At 36.3% G+C, this 24,870-nt stretch overlaps 2 protein-coding genes across 4 annotated transcripts in view; both read right to left on the bottom strand.

The window, feature by feature from the left end:
• Positions 1-536: 536 nt before the first annotated feature.
• Positions 537-24,870, bottom strand: part of IL17RD (interleukin 17 receptor D) — a 60,792-nt gene continuing 36,458 nt past the window's right edge. For 2 of the 3 annotated variants that reach the window (XM_086846805.1, XM_086846804.1), the window contains 12 exons: positions 20,026-20,083; positions 17,424-17,549; positions 15,468-15,586; positions 14,738-14,858; positions 13,662-13,706; positions 13,416-13,567; positions 12,982-13,047; positions 12,162-12,216; positions 11,157-11,267; positions 9,319-9,503; positions 6,003-6,939; positions 537-3,731 (listed from right to left, as the gene is read on the bottom strand). In XM_086846805.1, coding sequence (XP_086702931.1) covers positions 3,616-3,731; positions 6,003-6,939; positions 9,319-9,503; positions 11,157-11,267; positions 12,162-12,216; positions 12,982-13,047; positions 13,416-13,567; positions 13,662-13,706; positions 14,738-14,858; positions 15,468-15,586; positions 17,424-17,451 — 1,935 coding nt within the window. In that variant the 5' untranslated portion in view covers positions 17,452-17,549; positions 20,026-20,083 and the 3' untranslated portion in view covers positions 537-3,615. Of the gene's footprint in view, positions 3,732-6,002; positions 6,940-9,318; positions 9,504-11,156; positions 11,268-12,161; positions 12,217-12,981; positions 13,048-13,415; positions 13,568-13,661; positions 13,707-14,737; positions 14,859-15,467; positions 15,587-15,699; positions 15,867-17,423; positions 17,550-20,025; positions 20,084-24,870 lie in introns of those variants that run through there. The other variant, XM_086846806.1, reaches the window with a different exon arrangement.
• The window catches only part of HESX1 (HESX homeobox 1), a 40,837-nt gene continuing 36,462 nt past the window's right edge, over positions 20,496-24,870 (bottom strand). The window contains exon 8 of the mRNA XM_086846814.1: positions 20,496-20,705. The gene's annotated coding sequence lies outside the window, so the exon portion shown is untranslated. The remainder of the gene's footprint in view (positions 20,706-24,870) is intronic.

The following is a 24,870-nucleotide window of genomic DNA, read 5'->3' as shown; positions in this document are numbered from 1 at the left end:
CTGAGCACCATAAGGAATCAGAGTGGTTTCAAGGCTTATCCCTAAAATTAGAGTTTGCAGGGTTTACTGGCTGGAACAGTGCTTTGAAATCAGCTGGATGAAAAAACCCCACATAAAAATCTTAAGTATTTCTCACATCCTCTTCAACAAAATTAATCCAGTCCCAGTTATTACAGTTTTGTGGATGGGCTTCACCTGGCAGGCAGAACAAGCATGTACTGCTAGGAGACCTTCAGGGAAGATATAGGGAAAAAAATCACATAAAATCATATTAACACAATTTTATTAAAAAATAAAATAAAATTCAACCCGGTCTATCCCATACAGAAGTTTTAGAAGTTAAAATTTCTTAGAGTTGCTCGACTATAATAAAGACCCATCAAAACAGCTGCTTCCCTCGCAGCTGTAGGGCATGAACAACAGTTAGCAGGTCTGTCTGCTTGTGTGTTGTGTAGAACTGCACTCAAAGTGTGTAGGATAAAACCATTGCACTTTTTAGCCATTTCTTTTTAATAGTATAAGAAAAGCCTGATGAATAAAATGGAACAAAAATATTTTATTTTGGTATTTAACTTCTAAATTAAAGTATGATAAAACATTATTTCTGCAAATGTCAGGTACATTCTATTTTCAACAGTTGATGTGTCCATAGACAGGAACAAATTATGGCATCTATACTCCTCATTCAAAATGTTGAACACACTGTCACATCTTGAGGCTTCAGCTTTCCAATGTTTTTTCACCCTCCCAGAAAATACACTATAAAATATCCAATGTCCACACACTTGAGTGTAGCAGAAATTAAAGGGATCTTTTCACCATTAACATGATGTTTAGAATTGAAAACAGTAGTAAGCTAACCCCTAGTATGTGTGTTAACATACCTTTAAAAAAATAATTTTACAAGTATTTTTGCTGCTACTCCCAGCATAAAGAACTCTTGCCAATTCAGTACTATGTTCTTCCAGTACCTCAATATACACAACACCTAATTATTTAAGAACTGTGGCTTCATAAAAAAGCTATACTAAGTTAGATTAAGTATTCTCTTATTTCTGTAAACTTTAGGTGTGGGCCATCCTAATCTATATTTTCACTTAATTATATTGTCTTTCTTCTGAGTACATATAATATGCTGCTTCCACCTTAAGCTAAGAAGGAATAAAGGAATTTTTCTTCCCTCCCACCCCTAGATTTGACTGTCATCTGCATAGACTTTTCATAATTAACAAATAAGTTTTGCAAGATTGTACAGCAAATTTTGAACAAATTAAAAAAATCATTAATGACAAGTGATTCTTTGTGCAACTGCCTTCATCCCTTTTCAACACTCAGCTTTCTTAGAGCTCAAGACAAAAACTTAATCTCATTTCAAAATACCAGTTCTGCCACTGAATTGAACGGAACAAGGAAATCTTCCCAATCTTTAGCCCAGCATTAAATAACAGTAAATGAGCTGGGACTTCCCATGGATGGAAGCAGCATTACCTTCACCAGCTCACTGCTAAGAAATTGCCTCCATCTCCTCCTTCTCATATTGTGCAGCTTTGGCATTTCTATGCACAGCAGATCTTCACCACACAGCACACAGATTGTGTCACCTTTCTGCCTTCTCTTATACAATCTGAACCCTTTCTCCAGTAAAACAAGAATTGCACCAGATCAACGTCCCTCATAACTGGATTTAGTGGAGGCGCATTTACCTCTAAATAATTCTCCCTTGTCTGACCTTCAAGCAATGGGAAAACATGGAGAATTTTGCCTTCAATAAGGTCCAAGGCACAGCCTTAAAAAAGCCATTAAAGGAGTAAATGATTCACTATGTGTGTAAAATTGAAGTCTTCCAGGTAGTGTTCTTTGAAATTCAGAAAGCAGAGAGAATAAGGAACATTTCAATAATGGAAAAGGCCCTCCAGATCCAACACATGCTGATCCAAATGATCACAGAATTCCATATTACAATTGCAAAACATGTCAGATTTCTGCCATTAACAGTTATACACAAATAATTGTTACAGCACTTTCTTACTCTATCTGTGAAAACAATATCAATCTCTGTTTGGAAATTCCAATGATTAAATATCAACTGATACAAAGAAACCCAAAACAAAACCCAAGAAAACAACCTGCGAGCTTTACAGCTACTCAGCCAAAATCATCACTTAATAGTTCTATCTCATGCTATTAAAATGGATAATAAAATGTAACAGTTAATGTCTAATTCTCATCTATTAAAAGCAAGAGAATATTTGAGGTATTTGAGTTCTCCCTTAATTATCTTTAAAGAAACCTCCTGCTAGTGGAATGTGAATACAGGTTAAATGAGACAGAATTTGACTCCGTGACCAGAATAAGCAAAGGCACATTGGTGAGGTGTCCTTTAGTATTTGCTGTTTCCATGCTTACTGTACTAGTGCCTGGAACTGCAGCTACAGAGATGCATTTAACTTCAGAAAAGTTGCTGCTTGGAAACAGGAGGGACATTTTGGATGAAGATTTACCCACCTGGTCACTGCAGGAAACATGTGGGCTCGGTATCAGCAGATAAACACAGCCAGTGGTGGTTTTTGCATTTTTCCTTAATATAACACTAGAGACAGTACACAAAGTGATGGTAAGTAGTGTAAACTGCAAAATAACTCACTGGGTGCTGTTTACTGCTTGGCTCAAGACAAAGTATTCCTGCCTGTTAAGTGCTTGTCTTGGCTTGCTTTACTCCAGGTGGTTTTGTAGCATCATGTCCTCAAATGATAATATGAGCCCCCATAAAGCACACGTCTCTCATGGCTGAACAAACCATTAATATCTTCAATATAAAATATGGTCTTCCTTCTCCCATCTCTTTATTCTTTATATTTGCCCTTCAGGAAGAAAATAGGAAACTTTGTTTCCATGGTATCACTCAACATATGGAGGACCTGTATTTTTGTCTATTCTAAGAGTGATCCTTCAGCCTCAGTATGGTGCTGTATGTGAGTCACCACAGGCAGACTGTGGAGGAGAGACAGGCCATTAATGCAGAAGAGGGAGACATGCACTGAAATTAAATACTGAGACACATTAACATCTGGGAAAAGGAGACTGAGGAAAAGAGCTCAAACATTTTGAAGAGAAAATATTTTTTTTTCTGATGGAGAATTTCTTGATCTCACCTTTGGCATTTTATCTTGCTTCTGAAAAAAATCCTGTTCTCATTCACTACAACACTCCTGCCGTCAAGTACATCAGCACTTAAAACTAGAGGCTCAACTACAAAATTTACTTAGGCTTAATGTTCAAATTTTATGTCCAGTTGCAAAGTTATTCCTAGCAAAAAATAGTAAATTTTGATTACGGCATGTGTAAACAGTGTAATTTCAAGACATTTAAATTATAACAGGAACAATTTTAAATGTATGCTCTTCTATTTTTCCATGCTACATTTTTCAACTCATGAAAGAGTTTTTATAAAAAGACCAACAGATTCAAGTTTACTGGCCACAAAAAATGGAATAACAGATCTTCTTCAGGGGCAGTTTGTTCCTTCAAGTAGATTTGGTGCTGAGACAGTGTGGTAGTTAAAGCACAAACAGAGGCTGTTGATAAAGTGGCAATGCATAACAACATTGTAATGTATTATAAAGGAGCAATTGCTTGCAGTTCATCAGCGTGGATGTGGCAATGAAGTTCTGCTTTACATATTCCAGGCACTAAGAATTTTGTAGCAGTCATTAGAGGAGGTTCTTCTTCTCCTATAAAAGGGGGAAAAAAAAAAAAAGAAAAGTGAAGCTCATTAATTAAAAGAGTGATTTTTGTACTTGGTCAACATTTCAGAAGCAATGCAAACAAAACTTATGAAAAGCCTCTGCACTATCTTGTCATATACTCCTGAGGCTATCATGCTCAGCAAAACATTATCTAGAGATACAATACTGATTTTCTTCCCAGGTATGATTTCTTAGGGAAGACCTTATTAGTGAATAGACCTAGTAAAGGTTTAGCTGTTGGTACTTCCTCAAAATTAAACTGGTTTGAACTCCAGTTGAGGATGCCAAATATGATGATCTCTTTGAGAATCTTTACTGTGCAGACCACTAGCCTGCTCAGGAACTGCCCTGAAAGATAGAAAGGATTATAAATTATGTGATTTAGGACTTTTATTCTCAAACTTCTACCAAACCGTTCTTTAAGGAAGAAAATAAAGATCCTCTTTTGAGATGCTAAATGTCAGAGCTATTCACATTTGTTCTGACCAAGTAACAGGTAAAGTAAGTAAAAAACTGAAATATAGGGTGAATTCAGAGCAGTATTTTGGATGTGTGTCTCTCTCAGAACAAGAATAAAAGCTAAAAAATTCTATTTACTCCTCTCATTCGTATGCATATAAATAGTAGTGCTCTAAGTGTTTTGAATGTCTGGGACACTGAAGAAATTTAATGGGTTGCTCTCCAAAAGGCAGATGATGCTCAGTTTCAGACACTGTCTCCTTTGTACCCTGTATCTCATCAGGACTGCTGTTTGGGGGAAAGAGGTTTGGGGGAGTGTCAAGGTGGTGCTTTTGGATGAGGACAGTAATTGGGAAAATGGCAGAAATTATTGTGGTTTCTTAAGATGTTGGAACATGAGTGTTAAGATGCAACTCTATCAGCAAGAGCTCTAACGTTTAACCTCTACAGCTGAAGCATGTTAACCAGGGGGTATGTGACTTGAGAATTAATTACTGGAAAGACTGCCTCTTTCTTCCAGTGCCTCCTTGCAGCTGGGATACCCAGCTGACAGCTCAGTAATTGAATCAGGAGGGGCACACTAGGAAAGCATTCTTACAGGAAGGCCATACATTTTCAACTCCCATCCGACTTTCACTAGAACCTTTACAGAGGTAATTACATCTGTAATTTTTCCCACAGATGTGAGAAAAGGCTAAGTTAGAAGATGGTAGGAAACAAAAAAATATAGTTTTAATTTTGAAAACAGAGTAATTGTAAACTTAATTAACTAAATCAGTAAATCTATATTTTTTCCCACCTGAAGTTTTTTTCAGAATTTAACTATTTAGTTATATAGACTATCTAGCTGATAAATACAGGTGCTATATCTGTAAATCAGCATTTGCATTCTCGCCCTCCAAGCTAATTCTGGCATCAAGCATTAGTTATGAATTATCTTACTAAGAATAAAAAATTCCTTTACCCAAGAGAAAAGTCTAGTTAATGCACTGTCAATACTCATTCCAGAAAGCAGAACAGGATACAACCATCAAAATGCAATATTCACCTGTTGTAGCTGCTTAAGGAAAATCTCAGCAAAGAGCAGTTTTGCCATACAATACAATTGCTGGAACATTCCATGCTGAGGCAGTTGTGATGCCAGTTCAGTATCCTATAACTACTAAGATTAGATCAGTTTTTTCATACAGCTTGAGGCAAAATTTACACCTTCTAACTGCAGACATCTGAGCTGGGTATCTATTCTGGAGAGTGTCTTCCAAGCATTTAAATTCCTCCACTGAAACCCATTTGTTCATTCCCCAGCCCTGTATCTGGTGAGAAGCCTGATGTCATTCTGAAACTTGAGTTAACCACAGTACAGACAATATCCCTAAAAGATCCAGTATGTGCTGCTGCAAAATAGGATGTCAGGTTTAGATTTATGGCTGGCTGTGAAAATGCTTCATCATATCACCCTCTTGATTACAAGACACAGCTGTCAGCTGAAATCCCAGCTGCCAAGGAGTCCCTGGAAGGAAGAAGCTATCTCTCCAAGAATAGGTCAATTAATGAGCAGTAACATATTAATAGAATTTTAGTGAAATCCTACCTAGCTAAGATTTCCTCCGCACATTGTAAGTTTAGAAAAAGATCCATTTTTCTGAAGCTACTCTACCTGTTTTACCATCTTTATACAATGTTTACCTTTCTCTGCAACCTTCTATATGGCTCCTCACATATTACCTTGCCTATCTGAAGATGGCAGAAACGTGCACAGTAACTGAATATAAGTTTTGAAACACTGCTGTGTCTTACCTAAACCTGACGATGAAGAAACACTTCCTGTAATGGAAGACGTTTCCATTTGGTCTGTCAATAGTCCTTCCATTAAAGGTAAAGATAATTCAGATGAAGGAACAGATGAATCATAGATTCCAGAATCTCGAGGCATGTCTTTCAGATTTGAAGCTTTAACAACATGTAACAGTGGCTGAAGAACAGAGTTGCCACCACCTTGAATGTCCTGAGTTTCTATATCTTCTCCAAGGTTTAAGTGCTGAATTATACAGTGAGAGTCTGAATTCCCTACTGAAATGTTTAAATCTGTTTTCAGATAAAAATCACCATCCATCACCTGTTTATTCACCAAGTCATTTAAAACCAAGCCTGAATCAAACTTTTCCATGACAGGCTCCGAGTAGTGTAAAGAAGGTGGAGGGAAGGGAATGAATTGTTTCTCAAACCAATCTGGTTCCTCATCAATGAACTGATGCATATTGCAAATAGCAACATAAAGGGACCTCCCAGATTTACTCCTGAAATAATTCCTTTTGCTAATGTTAACAGGAAACACCTCTGAATCCTGTACACTAAGATCTCTGGAATGTAAGTGTGAATAGAGCTGGGGGAGATTGTCCATGAGTTTGTATTTTGTGCTTAGATCCAGAATAGCAGGGATGTCTCCCTCACAGGAGTAATCAAAGTAGACTGCAATGAACTTGCAGAGGTCAGCTGAATTCTGCTTTGCCTGACGAAGCTTCTCTGCAACAGTAAACACAGCAAAGAGAAAGAGTTCTCCTTTTCCTGCATCTTTGGTTACTCCTCTGTGCTTCCAGTTCTTTTTTTCAACAAAGTATTTCATTCCTTTGGAACATACAATGATGATAAACTGGGACTCGTTTATTTTTTTAATAAGCCACTCCTTCTGATCTTCTTTACAGTTTTTCAGATCTTCCCACAAATCTAAAGCCACCTAGAAAAGAAAAAAAAAAATTCTGGTTGATATTCGGTTTTATATATATAAATCCAAGTGGTTCTTTAAGAAAAGAGCACTATGGATCTGATACACAGCAATATTTCTTGGGGAATAAAAAGAACATAAAAACACATATAAACGTGGCTGGATCAAGTAAATTACAAGTGCAAACTTGTAATCAATCAATCCACAATAAACAATTGTGCTTGCTTCAAACAATTTACTATTGTATGTCTGGGTCCATAATGTGCTGAATGTAGCGGAAGTAACAGAATCACAGAATTGTTTAGATTGAAAAAGACCTTTAAGGTCAAATCCAACCATTCACACAGCCCTGCCAAGTCTACCACTGAACCATGCCCCTAAGTGCCATATTCACTTATCATCCTTGCATATTAATGAAGTGTGATGCAAAGAATTTTCATATCTAGATCAAAACATAATTAGTGCCTATAATATCAAGACCTTCCGGTTAGGATGCAAAACAACAGCAGTTTTATCTGATGAGAAAGCTCTGAAAATTTTATCCTATATTATATACTATACTTATATATAGTATATAAGTATATATACTTATATACTTATATACTATATATATACTTATATACTTACATACTTTTATACTATATTATATACTATATACTTATTTTAAACATAGTCAAGCGTTCTGACCATTCTACATGATCTGAAATGCTTGTGGACACCAAGATGAGGGACACAATGCTTTATCTCACAGAAGGAATGAGGAGTAGGGTAACAGAAAAAAAACAGATGTAAAAAACTTGCATGATAGGCACACATCTAAACCTCTTAGAAATCCTTCATAAATCCTTCTATGAAGTATTTTTCCAGAGAACAAAAATTTTGGTCTGCTGTGTCACCCATAGCTGTGTGGAAAACTTTGCTCCATCAGAAGACAGAGTAGGTGAATGCCCAGAACACAAGAACTCCTGAAAACTGCTGCCACATGGTTGGCTACAGGAAGAAAGTGATCCTGCCTGATAAGCTCTGTCAGTTGGACTGGATGATCACTGTCAGCTCCTTCCAAACAGACAACTCTCACCCATGCATGGAGGAGGAGAGGTCATTTTACTGCTGCTTGGGAGATAAAGGAAGTTTTGTGTCTGGTTTTGGTTTTGGTCTGCAAAATCCTGTGTGACCTGCTATCTGTGAGAAAGGATTTTATTATGGACAAATTATTATTTTAAATGGCTGTTAAATGCCACTGGTTTTATCCTTTATGAGAAAACTTTTCAATTCCATATGAAAAATACCTGTGCAACTCTTCTGCTATGAATTAAGCATCACTTTTTATATTAAATTCCACAGCTTTAGTAACAACATATATTATTTCTGTACATAGGTGCTATCAATATTTTGTTATATAAATTTTGTTTTGATGCCTGAGACCATACATTCCATGGTTAGAGCAGTAAGAGCTCATCTCAACACTATTCCAAAGAGGAGCAGTGTAGCAGGTCTAAAGCACATCTCTAAAAGGGGTTTCAACTAAGTTACTTGTAAAATAGTTTATCTTGAACTATTCTAAACAGAGGAAAAAGCTGTGACAATCCCCACCAAACACATGAGGCCTTGACTGTGTTTCTGTGTTTGGTCACCAGAGAGCAGAGTTGCTGTAATGAAACCCAGCTCCAGCTCATCCTGTTCATATCCCGGGGGCAGGAGGGAAAATGCAGAGCAAAGAGAGCAACAATTGTCCAGCCTTTTTCCAGCTGAAAAGTGAAAAACTGGTCACATATTGATTCTATTTTAGACAGCAGCAGGATGTCTAAGCCTACTCATTCAAAGTAGCAATTTGAATGTCTCTCTCATATCTTTCAAATAAAAACAAGAAAGAAAAAAAAAAGAAGTTGCTGATTTTACAGTATTAATGGAACAGAAGGGAAGCAAAAAATAAAGATCAATTAGTAAGTACATGCTGTCAACAAGTAATCTTAATAATGCAGTTTTTGCTCTATGAGTAGCAGTCTTGATAAATTCTACTTCTTTTAAATTACAATACAAAACACACTTTAGGAATACCAAAGTACATCAGGTAGACGATACCTCTGTGGCTGCTGACTATAAAGATGTACGACCTACTGAACAGAAAAAGCACTTCATTCAAAGCAAGCTAAACATGGCTGAATGAAAGTCATGAAATAATGATCTTCTACTACTCTTCTGGTTTGGGTTGTTTTGGTTTTTTTTACACTGGATGAAGTGAAGAAAATTCATATAGCCAATATTAAGAAAAATAACTAAGGTTATCTCTGTGGAAAGGAGTGACTGAAATACCTACTTTACAAGCACAGAATTTTGGGATTGCTGTTTCAATTAAGGAAAAGTTGTTTTCATATGAAATATTGAGTTTACCTCACAGCCACAGAAGTCCTGAAGAAAATAAGCAAAGCACTGGATGACATTAATGTGTTTCTGGCAATCTTTACTGGAATAGCAGATGAACACTTTTGGCCGGGGACGAAGTCTTTCCACATGGAGACCTGCAGCATATGCTGAAGATTCTGAGCTCTCCTCATCTAGATGGGAGTATATATTTTCTAAAGTGCAAAAGAAAAGAGAGTTCATACTATAAAGCTTAATTTTGTTTTGGATTTTAATTACTTTTGTAGGCTCTTTACTAATGCATACAGTAATATTTTTGTTTTATTTTCTAAAGATTTTTCTTGCCTTTCTGTCCTGAAAAAGAAAAGTTGCACACACTCTATTTATCCAGCTTAAGAGCTGCTGCATGTGGAATACACTTTCAAAGTTAAATGTGCAGTTATTTCTGTCCGACTCAGAAAACACAAGGAAGGTTTATTTTATAGATAGAATGAGGTTGTTTCACCTTTATTCAGCTTCAACAGTCTTCAAATCTCTGTTTAAATACTACAAACTTAAAAGATTCATTCAAGAGTTTCCTGTCTAACAAAGTCTCTTGTTAAAAAAACACAAACCACAACATAATCCAGGTAGGAATACTAAACTCTAGGTACACAGACCCTTTTGGATATCATACAAGATTTCTCTAGTGTATATATACACACACCCATGTTTGGATGTTAATCTGACATTAATTCAAATTAAGATATGATTAATTTAAATCAAAATAGCTATTAGTGCTTCTTTCCTTGCATAGATGCTTTTATGCTGGAAATGAAAGTCTGGCCTTATGCCACACTAATTCAATCTAGTTCTACAGCTGATCAAGCTAATTTGGAATAAAGTATGAGTATTTCAAAATACAAATATCCATCTAGGGATTCAATTCAGAACAATTCATCAGGAATAACTATTCTGGAACAACTCTCTGTAGACAAATATTCAGTGATTTGTCTGGGTTTTTTGTTGGAACTGTGCTAGCTGTGAGCAAAAGGATAACTACAGAAGACCAGAAGGTAAAAGGATTTAACCCAGCTGGCATATAGCACTTGCAGTATATCTCTGTGCCAAAATTCAGGTGGATAACACAGATATGCAAGGTTTGGAGAAGTAATCTCTTTTTCCATTATTCGTGAAACCACATGATTCTCTAAATTCAGTACAAAAAGCCAATATATTTTTAACGTTTAAATGTATCAAGTGCTGCTTGCCAGCTCCTGGATACAGAGAAGTAGTCAGCAAGGAGGGATGGAATCTAAAAACATCTGCAAGCAGGGCTTAGAGTAAATTTAGGAAGATGGCTTAGAATGAAAGGTAAAGACAACTTCCAGGAAAGTGAGAAAATCTGGAATAGCAGCTGTAGATAGTATTCCAGACAGCACTGTGAATTGTATTGACATCACATGGCTTTACTTTCCTTCTGATTTAAAATAAATATGAATTAGATATTTCTGAGCAAAAAAAGGGAATGTTTAAAACATATCCATTTACAAATCTGTTTGTAATCTACATGGCCACGTAGTACTTTTTCAAAGAAAAAGAAATATGAAATAAAAAGTATTTTCCAATATTGCTTTTGTTCTCTCCTTTCTATAGTGAATTCTTGATCTGTGATACAATACTGTCTAGGCAACCAATTACCATCAAGCACTTGTTAAGAATTTGCTAGAAGTTTCAATACACAAAAAGCTGAGAGAAGGAAGAACAGAGAAAGAGAAAAGAAAGTTTTTCAGATAAAGGTATTTCTGGAATTAATCTACCAATTAAAACTGTTTGGGTTGCAAAAGCATATCTTTAAATGTAACTTTGTACTGAATAAACCCTCTTACCTTGCTGTTTCTTGCGGCACATCACTGTGAAAAGCGTGGCAAATGCAGAGATGACAACCAAAGGGACTGTAATGGCAATGGCTCTGATCGGGCCAGCCCACGGGGAGTGCACTTGGAAAAAGAAAGCAGAATTAGCAACATGCAAATAAGCTGCATTACAATCATCTAAACAAATCTTCACACTGGGAATGCAAAACTGTTGCAGTACTCTATTATCAGTGTATTGTCAAAGATACAGGAGGCTCCAATATCATTTTCTGTTCCATTTCAAATTAGGTTTTATGGTGGTTGCCCCACTGCCACAGCATCAGAGTGACTCTCACAAGCAACAAGAGCTCCAACTCACACCAGGAGAACAGCCCTGTGTAAATAGTTTTGATGAGATATGCAGTGGTCATTTGGACCTGACATATTTTGGTTCCAGGATGCTGAACTTGCCACTTGGAAAGAACTGACTTCCTGCAGCAATGTGCGTTAGGATTCAGTGCACTTTATCCATCTGTGGCTGTTTTGAGGCTGCAGTTACACTCTGAAATCTCTGTTCAGCTTCTCAGAAACAGGTCAGATCCATGGGCATGTGAAGCATTCTCCTGACAGGTTCTCCAGCCCGCTGGGTTTGGTGCTGAAGGACACAGGTGATGTGTTTAGGCTGCTCCCACAGTTTCATTACAGTATTTCCACACTACTGCACTCTCAGCTGAATGCAATCAAAGTTATCATTCCTCATACCCACATATAAAACAAAAGCCACTTTCCCACAAAGATTTCCAATCATGGATTGATCTAAAGTCCACTAAGTATAAATATACAGAGATGCACATGCCTATGCTCATGTGTGCATCGCTACTCTTTTTTCATTAGGTCAAAAAAGCAAAGCACAATTATCTCAATAGTCTAGATTATGGCAAACAAAGGTCAAATAGAGACTTATTTCCAACATCATTAAAACTGAATCTAAATTAATACAGTAAATATAGTATGCTGTTTAAAAAACAGAATTCATACCTGGTTTTAGTGCATAGTGCATTGTTTTCCTTGTAGTATTAGTGTCATCAACCAGCTTGGAAAAATAAAAGATTAATTTTATTTTCTGCAATATGAAAATAACTGTAACAGCTTTTATGATCAAATGTAAAGAAAGTTACTGTTCAAATAGTTAAAACTAAAGAGCAGTACAAACTACATAATATAGAAGTATTATAGGAATTGACCAAGAAACAGAATTCCAATTAAAAAAAAATAAAAATCAAAGTCAAGGAATTATGCAGATCCACAACTTCAGTTTAAGGCACAGATCAAAGTGCTGTGCACTCAGGGAAGCAAAGCTGTGGAAAGGTGAAGAACATTCTGATGCCTTAAGATTTTAGCCTCTGTATTTTTCTAATCCTGTAGTGCATTAGTGCATAATCTAAACTCCATATAAAGTGTAGTTAATGGTCTTCACATTTTGGTTAGACAGAACAATCCCTCTGGGCCTGATCCAAGGACACCTTACAGCCTCAGGCCCCAAAAAGTATAAACAAGTGGACTGGGGAGGAGCAAACTGAGGGAATATGACTTCATTACCTGAAGCTGTAATTGGAGGATTAACCCCTGGTATGTAAATGGACCAAACTTACATCTGTCTGAAAAAACTTGTGACCATCGTTCGTTTTGGGTGTAGCCCCTTGGGGGCTTACATTAACATACCTGCCCTTAACATCCCTTCAGTAAGATACATGAAGTTCAATTCTACCACTGTGATTTGAAATATTTTAATTTTACTCAATTTTTCCATTAGCATATTCACTTAGGTGTTGTAAAAAAGACTGTTTATAAATATTACCTCAATGATATAATCCCCTGGAGACACATTCTGAAGAACACAACTTGTGGTGTCTGTGTTCTGCTCCTATATCAAAGAAAGAATACTTTGCAAGCAATTCACATACTTTTAAAATATAATAAAGAATTCACATTGATTTAGAAATAGGCAATGTACTCTTACATTAACACACCTTAAACCAGCAAAACTAAGTCTGCCCACTCACTTATACAAACATCTGCCTTCAGAACTGACTTGTGTTATCCAGGTCCAATGGAATCCTCAAGCCTGGTTTTGACTGATGAGTACTATTATAGCACAATTGTTATTTACATAAATAGCTCCAAATAGTTTTGCAATTTTAAAACTGATGCTATTTTCTATGTAGTTCTGTAAGTTTCTGTAAGACCTTAGAACATCTCATGTTCATAGCTTTGCAAAACTCAGCCACGTACCTGTCTGCAGGTCTTTTGCCTAAACAGGCCTTCATGCTTCAGTTTGTAGTGAAGAAAGTAGTACCTAAACCCAAAGTTGTGAGGTGCATGATCAAAGGACACTTGCATGTTAAAACCTTGCTGGGTAACATTCACATTCCTTGGCTTCCAGTCTGCCAGAGAAGATATTCATGAATCGCAAAATGACTCTTCAAGTACAGTCACTTTTTTTAAGATTAATATATAGAAATATTACATTTTACTTACAAGGTTTGCAGACAAGGTTTTCTGGCTGTAGCAACAATTCACATGCTACAAATATACAGAAAAAATAGTAATTATACAGTATCACACTGCTATGCTACTTAAACAGAAAAAGAACAAGAGTAAAAGTAGGGAATTCATAATTTTGAATATCCCCACTTTTTCCCAGACTCTAATATGCATGTACTAAATGCATTTAGCTAACTTAACTCCTTTGTTAGGATTTCAACTCCCTTCTCATCTTTATATGAGAAACAGAGATACATTAATTTGAATATCACATTTCTTAGTGAGACAAAAGGGATAACACCAGGCACAGCACATCAGGAGAGAAAGTTAACATTAGTCCCAAATATATTTACTCAGAATAAATAAGTATGCTGAATACTACTACCAATGGTACAGCAGTCTGCATTAACCGACTTGAAAATACCTGAAGCAAGTTTTATAGGGGAAAAAAAACCCTTAGCAGAACAAATATCAACAGCTCACCTCAAAAGGTACTTCCATACTTCTTACCATACTGTGAAAACACTGAGGAGTTTATTAATTAAATTTCTTCTCACTACGTCCAATCAGAGTTGTTAAGAAATTGCAAGAAATTCAACTTGATCTGCTGCTATCTAAAATGAGATGTCCTCCTCTACATCTCTCTCTAGACAGCTATTTGTAAATTGTAGCAAAAATCAACCTGCCCTTCTTTGCAACGTCTGGAGAGAAGCAAACCATCTTCAAGAGTTAATTGAGAAGCAGAGGAACAATCCTGCTCTAGGATAACCTGAGATAAGCTCAGGCCTACCTGAGACTTTTTTTTCCTGTTGGCTTCTTAACACTTATGATCACACACCACAGATTCACCTGTGGCATGCAGATTCTTTCTACTTAACACCCAGATCTTCCTTCCCTTCCTTCAATGCCAGTAACTACCCAGACTCATCCAACATCATCATCCACTACATTCCTTTGTTGGGAAACCAGAATACTGAGGGGAGGAGAGGCACACTGAGTAGATGATATGCAATACTATATAAAATGCAATACCACATTATATGGAACACTATATTATATGCAATACTTACATCTAGTTCGGAAGAAAAATGGGTGATAATTACTTTCATTTTTAATGGAAGGAAAAGGAACAATCTTTACAAAGTAATCTGTTTCAAACTTCAGGTTTACAAAGGGCTGGGACTCCATTCCCTACAAAAAAGACAAGATTGCAACATATTTTAAAATCAACTATCATAGCTCAAAGTATTTTTCAAAACAAGCCCACAGTTTTGACATGAGGAAACTCAATACATAGTTGGATGTAGACTATTAGAGATGTCCATCTGTAGTCCAGTCACCAAAATGATGGTTCCCATCTTCAGGAAAGTTGCTATCAAAAGAAACAAGATCTGTCTCTAAAGCAACAACTACCATTAATTTCACCAATAATACTTTTGGGAACCAATCAACTTTTTTGCAAGGGCAAGGAGAAATAGGATAAGGGGGAATAGCTTCCAACTGAAAGAGGGTAGGGTTAGATTAGATATTGGGAAGAAATTCTTCACTTGAAGGAAGTGAGGCCCTGGCACAGGTTGCCCCAAGAAGCTGCAAATGCCCCATCCCTCCAAGTGTTCCAGGCCAGGCTGGATGGGGCTTGGAGCAACCTGGGATAGTGGGAGGTGTCCCTGCCCACGGCAGATGGGCTGGAACTGGATAACTTCTAATGACCCAAACCATTCTAGGATGATAAACACTTTCAAGACTACTCACTCACACAGTCAAACAACACTGAAACTTTTCTTGAAACAAAGCACTTACTGTTCGTTTAAAACTGGGGCTGAGCTGCTTTGGATCTTTTAAAACCATCTGCTGGCATTGTCTTCCCTCTGATTTTAATTCCTCAAGTATTACTCGAAATCCCTTCAGGTATTCAATCCCTAAAAATAGCAGTTAAAGGGGATTTAAACAGAAGATTAGTATTCCAAAATGCATATTGAGGTATTTTATGTGACTTGAATATATTTCATTTTCCTTTAAAAATAAAACTTACCAGTCATATGAAATATGCTTGTATTTAATACCTGTTGCTGTATGTCATTTCTGCATATTCCATCTTGCCTATCTAGAATTCAGTCTTTGGCAAAGGCTACAATCACTGCATACTTGTGTAATGCCTGGAACAGAGGGGCCCATGTATCATCTGGTGCTTCCAAATTACTGCAATATAAATTATCAGTACCTTCTTCACCTTCAGAAACACTTTATAGTAACTTCACATTTCCATTTTAATAATCAAATTAGTATTTTGCTGGCAAATTATAGAAATATTCCTTTATAAATTCTACTATAATCTCTGAGACTACCAGATTAAAATGGTAACAATTGTTACAGCTTCTTTAGTTCTAGTACAGTAAGGGCTAACAGAAAACTTGACTTAAACGGAATGGAATTTATTCCAGTGCATGTATACTTCCAGTTATTCATAACTGCTGCCAGAACTACATCCATTTTGTTCAAGTTACTCTACTACAACTTATCTCAGCACAGTGTCTTTACAATGTTCTCATCACAGAATCACTTCATGATATAGACTAAACTGAGTCACAGTGGTGTGAATATCCCAGGAAAATGCCAATGTTAACCCCAGCACAGTTTTGTGGCTCAGGTATCAAAGGCACTGCACAGCTCTTAACTCTCACTACTCTGTCTAATTGCATCTCTTTAACAGCATTACACATTTATCAATGATACACAGAGCTTTTGTAAGCTAAATGCTACATAAATCAAAATGGATTCATTTCAGTTTATGCTATGCTTGTCAACCCAAAAAATAAAATCCCAAATGTATAATTTCCACATTTTCCACCACCTTCTCTGGTTCACTAGTTTTCATGGGTTTGTGTGATTTGATTAATTTTTATAATTTTGTAGAAGATAAAGTGCTGCCAAACATGTTCTTAGCGTTCTATGGAACAAAAGCAGTATTTGTCCTTACACAAAGACCCTGAAAGTTTCCAGTTCCCATGTTACCCGAGATGTCAGAACAGCAGTTCTGTCCTCAAACTCTCCTAAGGATTAACCTCTGGTGACTACAAAGAAGAACACCAGGCTTTTTTTCCCATGGATGTTTGATTCATCCAGTCTGCAGCTGAAGATTACTAAATACCTTCAACTGCACAGTTCTGCAGAATTCAGTGGAATTTTCACATATTCTTTTAAAGCCCAGAAATAAGTTTCTGAGTGGAAATGGATTTCTTTCCTCAATTTTGGACACTACTGCTCTAGTGGGCAACAATGTCACTTCCAGTGACATTGAAATAATTGAGAAATACTTTTAATTACCAGACCTGGCAAGGAAACACAATAAAGTCCATGCAGCTATGATTAGACAATGTTTTCCACCTGTAAGAGAATCAGCATTTTAAAGAACCTTTAAGCATATCAGAAAGTAAACTCAATCAATGCCACTGAACTGCACCAAAGCCTTTGGGCAGAAAATGAAACCAGGGACAGTTGTACAGCTCTGAAGAGCAGGAATTCAGTAAACTGGGATAGTAAAAAGCAGTATGGTTGCAGAGAACATCCTAGTTTTAAGGGTGTTTTTGAAGCAAGCCAGAAAAAATAGGAGCTTTGCAAAGGTGTTAAAATTCCTTTTTTCTTGGGCAGTTTGCATCAATGATTCCAAGCATAACGTAATTATTTTACTTAATACCCATGAGCAGGAAGTTATTACCAAACCCATGATCAAGGAGTCCACTTCCCTCTAGAACTTACCAATGGCATTTGCTGTCCAAAGGATCATCACAGCCACCTGTTCCTGGCATGCAAACTGACTGATAGTGATGTTCTGCACATCTCCAATCACGTGTCTTCCCACTGAACTCAGGTAAGGAGTGCAGTCTAAAAATATGACAAATAAGCACTTTAAGAAAAACAGCCTTGCTGACATAAATTCCCTAACATGTTTTCAAGACTGAGCAAAGTAAAAGTACCAGTGCATTATTTTCCTAAGTACTACACAGCAAATCTAGATGAAGTTTTTTTGTGAACCCACAAAAATTCACAAATCATTGAGCACAACCACTTTCACTGGTTACCAACCCACAGGTCACAGGACTCCCAAGAATATTACCAGTTTGTACCACCAGTGTAACCTGTTCCACATCATATGTATTGGGACTCCCAAAAGAGAACAACTTTCCCTTGTAGCTGTTCAAAATAATATGAAAGCTGACATAATTTTTTCATATACAGTGCTCAAAGCAAGAGAATGTTGGTCAATGACCAGGCACACATGAGAACAATAAACCATGTGACACTTGAGAACTGCTCAAGAAGTGCTTTTAGCCATTATACTGCTTGATCCTGACCACAAAGAATCTCCTGCTTAAATCCATCCCTTCTCTGTCTTCCATTCTGCAGCCGCATCCCTACACACCACTTAAGTGCCACTGGATTCACTCAAAACTGGTTTTGTCTTGCTATCCTCACAAAATACAGTGTATTCCCTAAAATTACTAACTGTAAAGGAGGTTTAAAAAATGGCTTTTTACTGTGAATAACCAGGGCCAGGGGCCTTTTCTATGACTGCCACAGACATAAGAATAGAACAGTCTGTACAACACTGCATTTTACAAAAGCTGGCTAGGTGGTACTGACTCCGCTGCTTGTAGAATTCAGTTGCTATGAGTGAACTCAGTGACAGCATGAACTTCCTCTTAGAAGGATAGAGGATCTCTTTCAATGGAAAGTTTGAAGTAACTGGCTTTTTCTAGGTCTGGATCTAATTAATAGCAAGCCCAAGATTTTGGATCCTGGTTACTAGAATTTTATGGTCAAATGACAATTTGCCAAAATGGAATATAGCACAAGTGCCTGAAGTTTGACTGCGAGTCACTGATTCACAGTTATAAAGAACAACAGTTTTGGAAGAAAATAGCATGGAAAAATCACACTTTTTAGGAAAACACTTCTTTTACTTGAATATAAGTGACATACTAAAAAGTACAGACATTTCTTTTTCACCTGAATAAATAATCTAACCCACTAATTCAGAATCATAAAACACAGTTTCTTAGAGTTCCGCTGTTGCAAAATAAGACCCTTTAAACACAGCCACCAAGCCAAATTATCTTTTGTGCTGGCTTATTAAAGGTAAATACATATTCCCACACCATGTGAGCTCTTTAGTCTTCGTATCAGCAAACTCTTTTCCTTGTCCTGCAGAACTCAAATAACTCCTTTGTCCAGGAAGCACACAGTGCCAGCAGAATTGTGAATTAATACTTCTCATTGGTTAAACACAGTTTCTAGTGCCAGAATTAATAGAAAAAACATGACACATACTGGGATTTAGACAGGCTCATTGTGTTAACTAAACGTGGGGACCTTTGTTCTGACTGGTACCATTTCCCATTTTTCTTTATGAAGATTAAAAAAAAAAAATCATACTTCTTTTGTAGTGACCACCTACATCTTGTACAATCTGACACACTTAAATTTTGCTCATTTTAAGTATTAAGATCAAATTAGATTAAAAAAATTGACAGTGAAGGATTGCAAATTCAGAAATTAACATAAAAACAGAGGAGCAAAAGGATGATCAGAATGAAACAAATCACTATTTTTAGGTTCCTGATGCAAGCTCTCAATGATGAAATTTTACCTGCATTCTGCATCCAAGGTGATTTCTTTGAGTAGGCAGGAAAAAACCACCTATGACTTGCACTGGCATTAAAACAAACATTGTTTTAATGTAAATTAGGACCTTGTCTTGACTGTACATTGAGTTTATATTGATGATGCACACAAGCTGCCCACATAAGGATAAACTCTTAATGTAGTTAGCAGTATTGCTTTGACAACTAGACAGGAAAGATGATAAAACCTCTAAAATAACCCCCAACAATAAGACACAGCCATTTAGCAGATACTTGAACAGGTCTGAAGCATTACTGCTGCAACCTGTCTATCACTATTACTATGCCAAAATTACACATCAGAGAAAAGCTGCATAAAGCCCAAAATAATCCTTTCCTATGTCTTTGTGTGTACTGAACCTTTCAGTAACTTTATTTTTCACAGAATAAAATAATTTTCTAAAATGTTCCAGTCAATACCAGGCAAAATTATGTAGGCCAGCCAGAAAGAGAAATTACTACAAATTGTTGGGTAGTTTTCTTATCAGTAAGACACAGAAGGAGAAGATCTACCAGACCAAAATTTTTGCAGACAAAATTTTCTAGATTTTAAAATTATGTCAATATTGAAGAACTTATGCCATTCTTAGAGTCATTTTAAGAGACACCTTGCTATATATTGACAACTGTGATGGAGTCCTTTATTTCTGTGAATATAGTGCAGATTTTCAACTTACTGTCATATTTAAAGGTAATGTTGAGTAGTCCATTGTTCTTTGTGACTGATGACAGCCCCTGTAGAGAAAAAACAAAGATAGGAAAGTCTGAGTGTAGTATTTGCATAAAGACATGAAATTGTGGTTGATGCAGTATGATCTGCCCCGTAGACGGGAATCATCAAAGTTTATTTCTGGAAGAGAATTAAGTGATATTCTCAACTTCCACCACCTAGGTGAACTGTGTACATATAAAAAACATACCTTTAATCAAGGTTTAATGACAAATCAAATTGGGCTCTCCAGGGCAAACAAGGTGCAAGGGGAGAGAAGAGAATGTCAGCCCAAGAGCTGTTTACCACTCCACAGCCATGAAAAAGAGTATCACAAGTTGCAAGAGAGTGACACTGCAGAAACCCATCATGCTGCCTCAGACACCCTTTTCTTTTACCAAATGCTATCAAAGCCGATACTACAAACTAAAGACCAACCAGAGAACTGTTCTGCCAGGGAGAAGTCCAAGTTGATGAGTCTACTGTCTCTTCTCTACTCACAGAAAAGAACTTTGGCCCTCCAAACCTTCCAATAACTTTCCCTTCAGAAAGTACTGAAATTGTTCTGAAACACAAATTGTAGCATCGCCCTCACAAGACACAAAGCTGAAAACTGGAATACTGATTCTTATGATATAGTATCATTCCCTGAAAGGCAAAATAAATAATATTTAAAATTAGCTTTAAAAATATACCACCCATTTATACAGAATTGTATCTGGCTTCACTGCTACAATGCAAACAACAGAAATCATCAGTATAAAAGGGCTGCAGCAGTAATTAGATGTCGTCAGGATCGTGTCTGAGCATTCACCATGTGTCTCTCCACATTCAGACTGAGGTTATGCTCAAAGAAAAACAAGGCAAGCGTTGTCAAGTTAAAAAAAACCCAAAAACTAAAACACTTCCTAAAGGATGAAAGCAATTCAGACTTTGATAGTATTGTTAGAAGTGAAATTTGTAATCTCACTTTCTTCTTAGGTGGCTTTTAATTGTTCAAATTTGATTTAGTTTGGCATTGAACCAGCTGTTATACAAAAAGCTTCCTGAAACAGGAAGGAGTCTTTCTTTTCAGTTGTAACTTTAATATTAATACCTGTTTTAGTCTGACTCACTGTTTCTCTAATCTTTATTAAATGTCATTTAACTTACCGCAAAACAAAGACATAATTTATTTGATTAAAAAGTCACAGAAAAGTAACTACTGACATTTCATAAAGGGAGATTAATCATCAAATCAATTGATACTTGTCTTCCTTTTGTTCTAGAGCTGAAGTTTTGAGAGACACAAATTTTACCAAATTCCACAGGAAATTAGCACATGTATTTTAATTAATTAGATAGGATTTTTATATGCTATATTGAAATAAAAAGGCAACACTTCTCCTTTAATTGCATTTCTACTGGGATTATGGTGACATAACAAAATATGTAACAGTATAAGCATAAATAAATATACCACAATCATTGATAATTTATCTAAAGACTGCAAAGACAGACATAACATAAGCCAAACTCTACTAAACTTATGCAGCACATAAGACATATTAGTGGCAAAAACTTTCTCCCAAGTGTAGAAAAGGTAAAAAAAGGCTGCAGTAATTAGTGAGAGAATTAGGGTCACCCCAAAGTATTGAACTAAATAATTGTTATATTAGTTTTAACCTAAAACATGTAAGCTACTCACATAATTTCATCATGCTCAACTGGAGTATTCACCCCTCAAGTACTGAGTGCTGCGAGTTTAAAAATATATTCTTCCAGGAAGCATTCCCTTGGTTTTGAATTAAAGTAACTGTGCTATTTAGATGGCTCATAGCTAGGAAAACTTGTTTAGAGCATCTTACTTCAAAATTATAAATACTAATGTGATGGCCTCGGGACTCTGAATTCTTACCTTATTGTCCCTGCCATGGCAGGGGGGTTGGAAGTAGTTGATCTTGAAGGTTCCTTCCAACCCAAACCATTCTGTGATTCTATCATTAATTAAGCATGAACATTTGTTGAATTTAGATTTGTTTAAGTTAATTTTTTCTGAACTTTACTAGAAAGCAAGTCTTTGTGTCCTGGAGCTTTGCCTACAAAATCCTTGTGGTCTACCTACTTCTATGCATGTGGACTGAGAAGAAATACATAGGAAAGAAAACAGCCAAAACATCTTTTCGGAAGAACTCTAAACCACTGATCTTTCAACAGATAATCAAAGTTGAAATGCACACATATTAAATTACAAACAACCTTATTTGTCAAAAAGCTGGGAGAGCAGAGGAGGCATTAGCCACATTAAATCTTACATTATGTGAGCTCAAAGCACAGAACTCCACAGAAAACATGATAAGCTAAAATCTACATCCTGTATCTATATAGGGCAAGCAATCCAGGTAGAATTTCCATCACACATCACATACCTCTAATCACAGAGATCAATGTTGGATCTGTTCCTCAATCCATATAAACAGCCTGAACAATGAAGGTTAAGATCCTCAGATACCCAAAGCCAGCACAGATCTAAGTAAGACCAATACACATCATCTCCTGAAGAATGAATGGCTCATTTGGATGTTCAAAGCATGTACAGGCATTTCATTTCAACATCCATCTTTCAACATGAAAGAGCACAAGTATTAAAAAAAGACAAAGACTATTATATGAAATTAACCTCTATTCCAGTTTGTTTATATTTTTCTAATACCCAACCCTCATTTATAGTAATAGCTCAGTAATGAAATGCACTTATGACAACTCTTTCACCCATTACTAGGCCAGAGAGGAACAAAGTTAGGATTACATATCCAGAAATAAAGCTAAAATTAAATTTGTAACCACAGGAACTAATTGTGCCTCCAAGAGAAGTTAAATTTAACTAATGCCTGCCACCAGAGGCATAAATTAAATACAACTGAATGAAATGAAAATTGTTTGATTTTATTGAACTTTTCCCTCTTTTTAACCTAGAACATACAGTGCTTGGTATTTGAAAGAAACATCTATTTTTTTATATCTGGCAATTCCTGCCAGAGATAGCACTGGTGATAGAAATGTTTGGGTGATTTCAGAATAGTTCTGTAACTAATCTTTATTACAAACAATATTGAAATATACTCCAACATTCTTCTGTTGAGCAAACACTCTTTCATTCAAGAGAGCAAATTGATGTGTGTGACTAGGTACTGTCAGGAGGCCACTTGAACATAAATACTGGGAAACAGAGAGATGCTAACACTAATTACAGCAATCTGCTAAAGGATGTAGGAAAACACTACCCCTCAAGCACAGCCTTGTGCAGCAGACCAAAACAGTAATCATGATTCATCTTTCATATGTTGTTCATCAATGCACATGTGGTCCTGATTTCAGTCTCCCATGAGGCAAACTGAAGGGACAATTGTTTTTGAACTTTAGCATCAAGATGAATAATCAATGTTTATCATACTCCGTGCTCAGTAAAATGAAAGCTTTATATTTGACATCTGCTCTTCTTGTTTTAAAGCTTTATTGATGCTTTCAACCAAGTAAAAATAATTTCTATTTCTAGAAGTCATCAGTAAAATGATGAATTGTCTGTATTATTTAGATGCCTACATTTTGAATTGCTTTCAAGAGAATATAACAAAATACATAATCCATGTTGATGTTTGCTATATAAGTTGTGTGTATTCCATTGACTACAGAATGAATTCTAAGCCCTGGGTGGATGGGTTTGTACTGTTACTTATAAACTTGGCACAACTGACAAATGCAATCATGAATTTTCCTCAGATTTACCTCCTTTTATGTATATATATTCCTATATATATATTTATATAGATAGAGATATATACATATATATTTATATATATATATATTCCTGCACTGCATGCACAAATTATGGGAACAGCATTTTAAAAAACATTTCAGTGACACTGAAGAAATAAGTTTTAATTTAAGTGAATTAAAGTGAATTCATGGAGCAACAGACTTCTTGGTGCCTATTTCATATTATAAAGAGGAACATAGACTCTTCTAAATAGGTTGGCTGTAACTTCTTTTACTAAGTTGGCATCTTTTGTGTTTGTTCTTATGTAAACATAATGCACAAGAAGCTCACAGATTTTGGCTGGTTCTTTGTTGGTGGCTTATTTAGTGTTTCACTGCTGGTTCTCCCCTACCACATCCTTGTCAACAACAGCCTGCCATGTACAAAGATTCCAGTTTTTCTTCCATGTTGCTTGTGAAAATTCAGTGTTTGATATCCTGGTGCTAGCACATTACTTGTTCTCAACTGTCCCTCAGGCTGTCTGGTAGATCAGTCAGGCCCTTCCTCTGATCTGGAAGAACCCTTCTTTCACATCAACATTCTTTAAGCTTTGATTTTCTCAGCACAGCTCAGCCTTCCAGCAAGTGGATGCCTGGTGACCAGAGGCAGGCACAATACACATCCCTCTGTTCTAAAACTGTCAGGTCTGTTGACATTTAGCATATTCATTCTCCATCTCCAAGAACACAGCTTTTTACCTCAATTTGAGCCCTATGACTTGGAAACACATTATGAAGCATCCATACTAGCCTTTTTTAAAAAAATGTGCTAACTGATTTAACCAACAGTCAAAACCTTCTAAGAAGTAAGAAATTCAAAACCAGGACTGTATAGAAGCCCCAGAGTGAGATATTAAATCATATAATATCATATTGCAAAGTGAGCTATAATCCAGGTACAATGAAAGAATTTTAAGTAAGAATCTGTGAGATAAAACTTACTTGGAAGAACGTAAAATACTTATCTTCCTAAACCAAACACAAGGAATTCGTACTCCCCTTGAATTGTCCTGATCTT

This window comes from Cyanistes caeruleus, chromosome 11, assembly GCF_971803275.1.
Source record: "Cyanistes caeruleus chromosome 11, bCyaCae1.hap1.1, whole genome shotgun sequence".
Lineage (NCBI taxonomy): Eukaryota > Metazoa > Chordata > Aves > Passeriformes > Paridae > Cyanistes > Cyanistes caeruleus.
The sequence above is the reverse complement of the archived record's forward strand: the minus strand, read 5'-3'. Positions and strand labels throughout refer to the sequence as shown.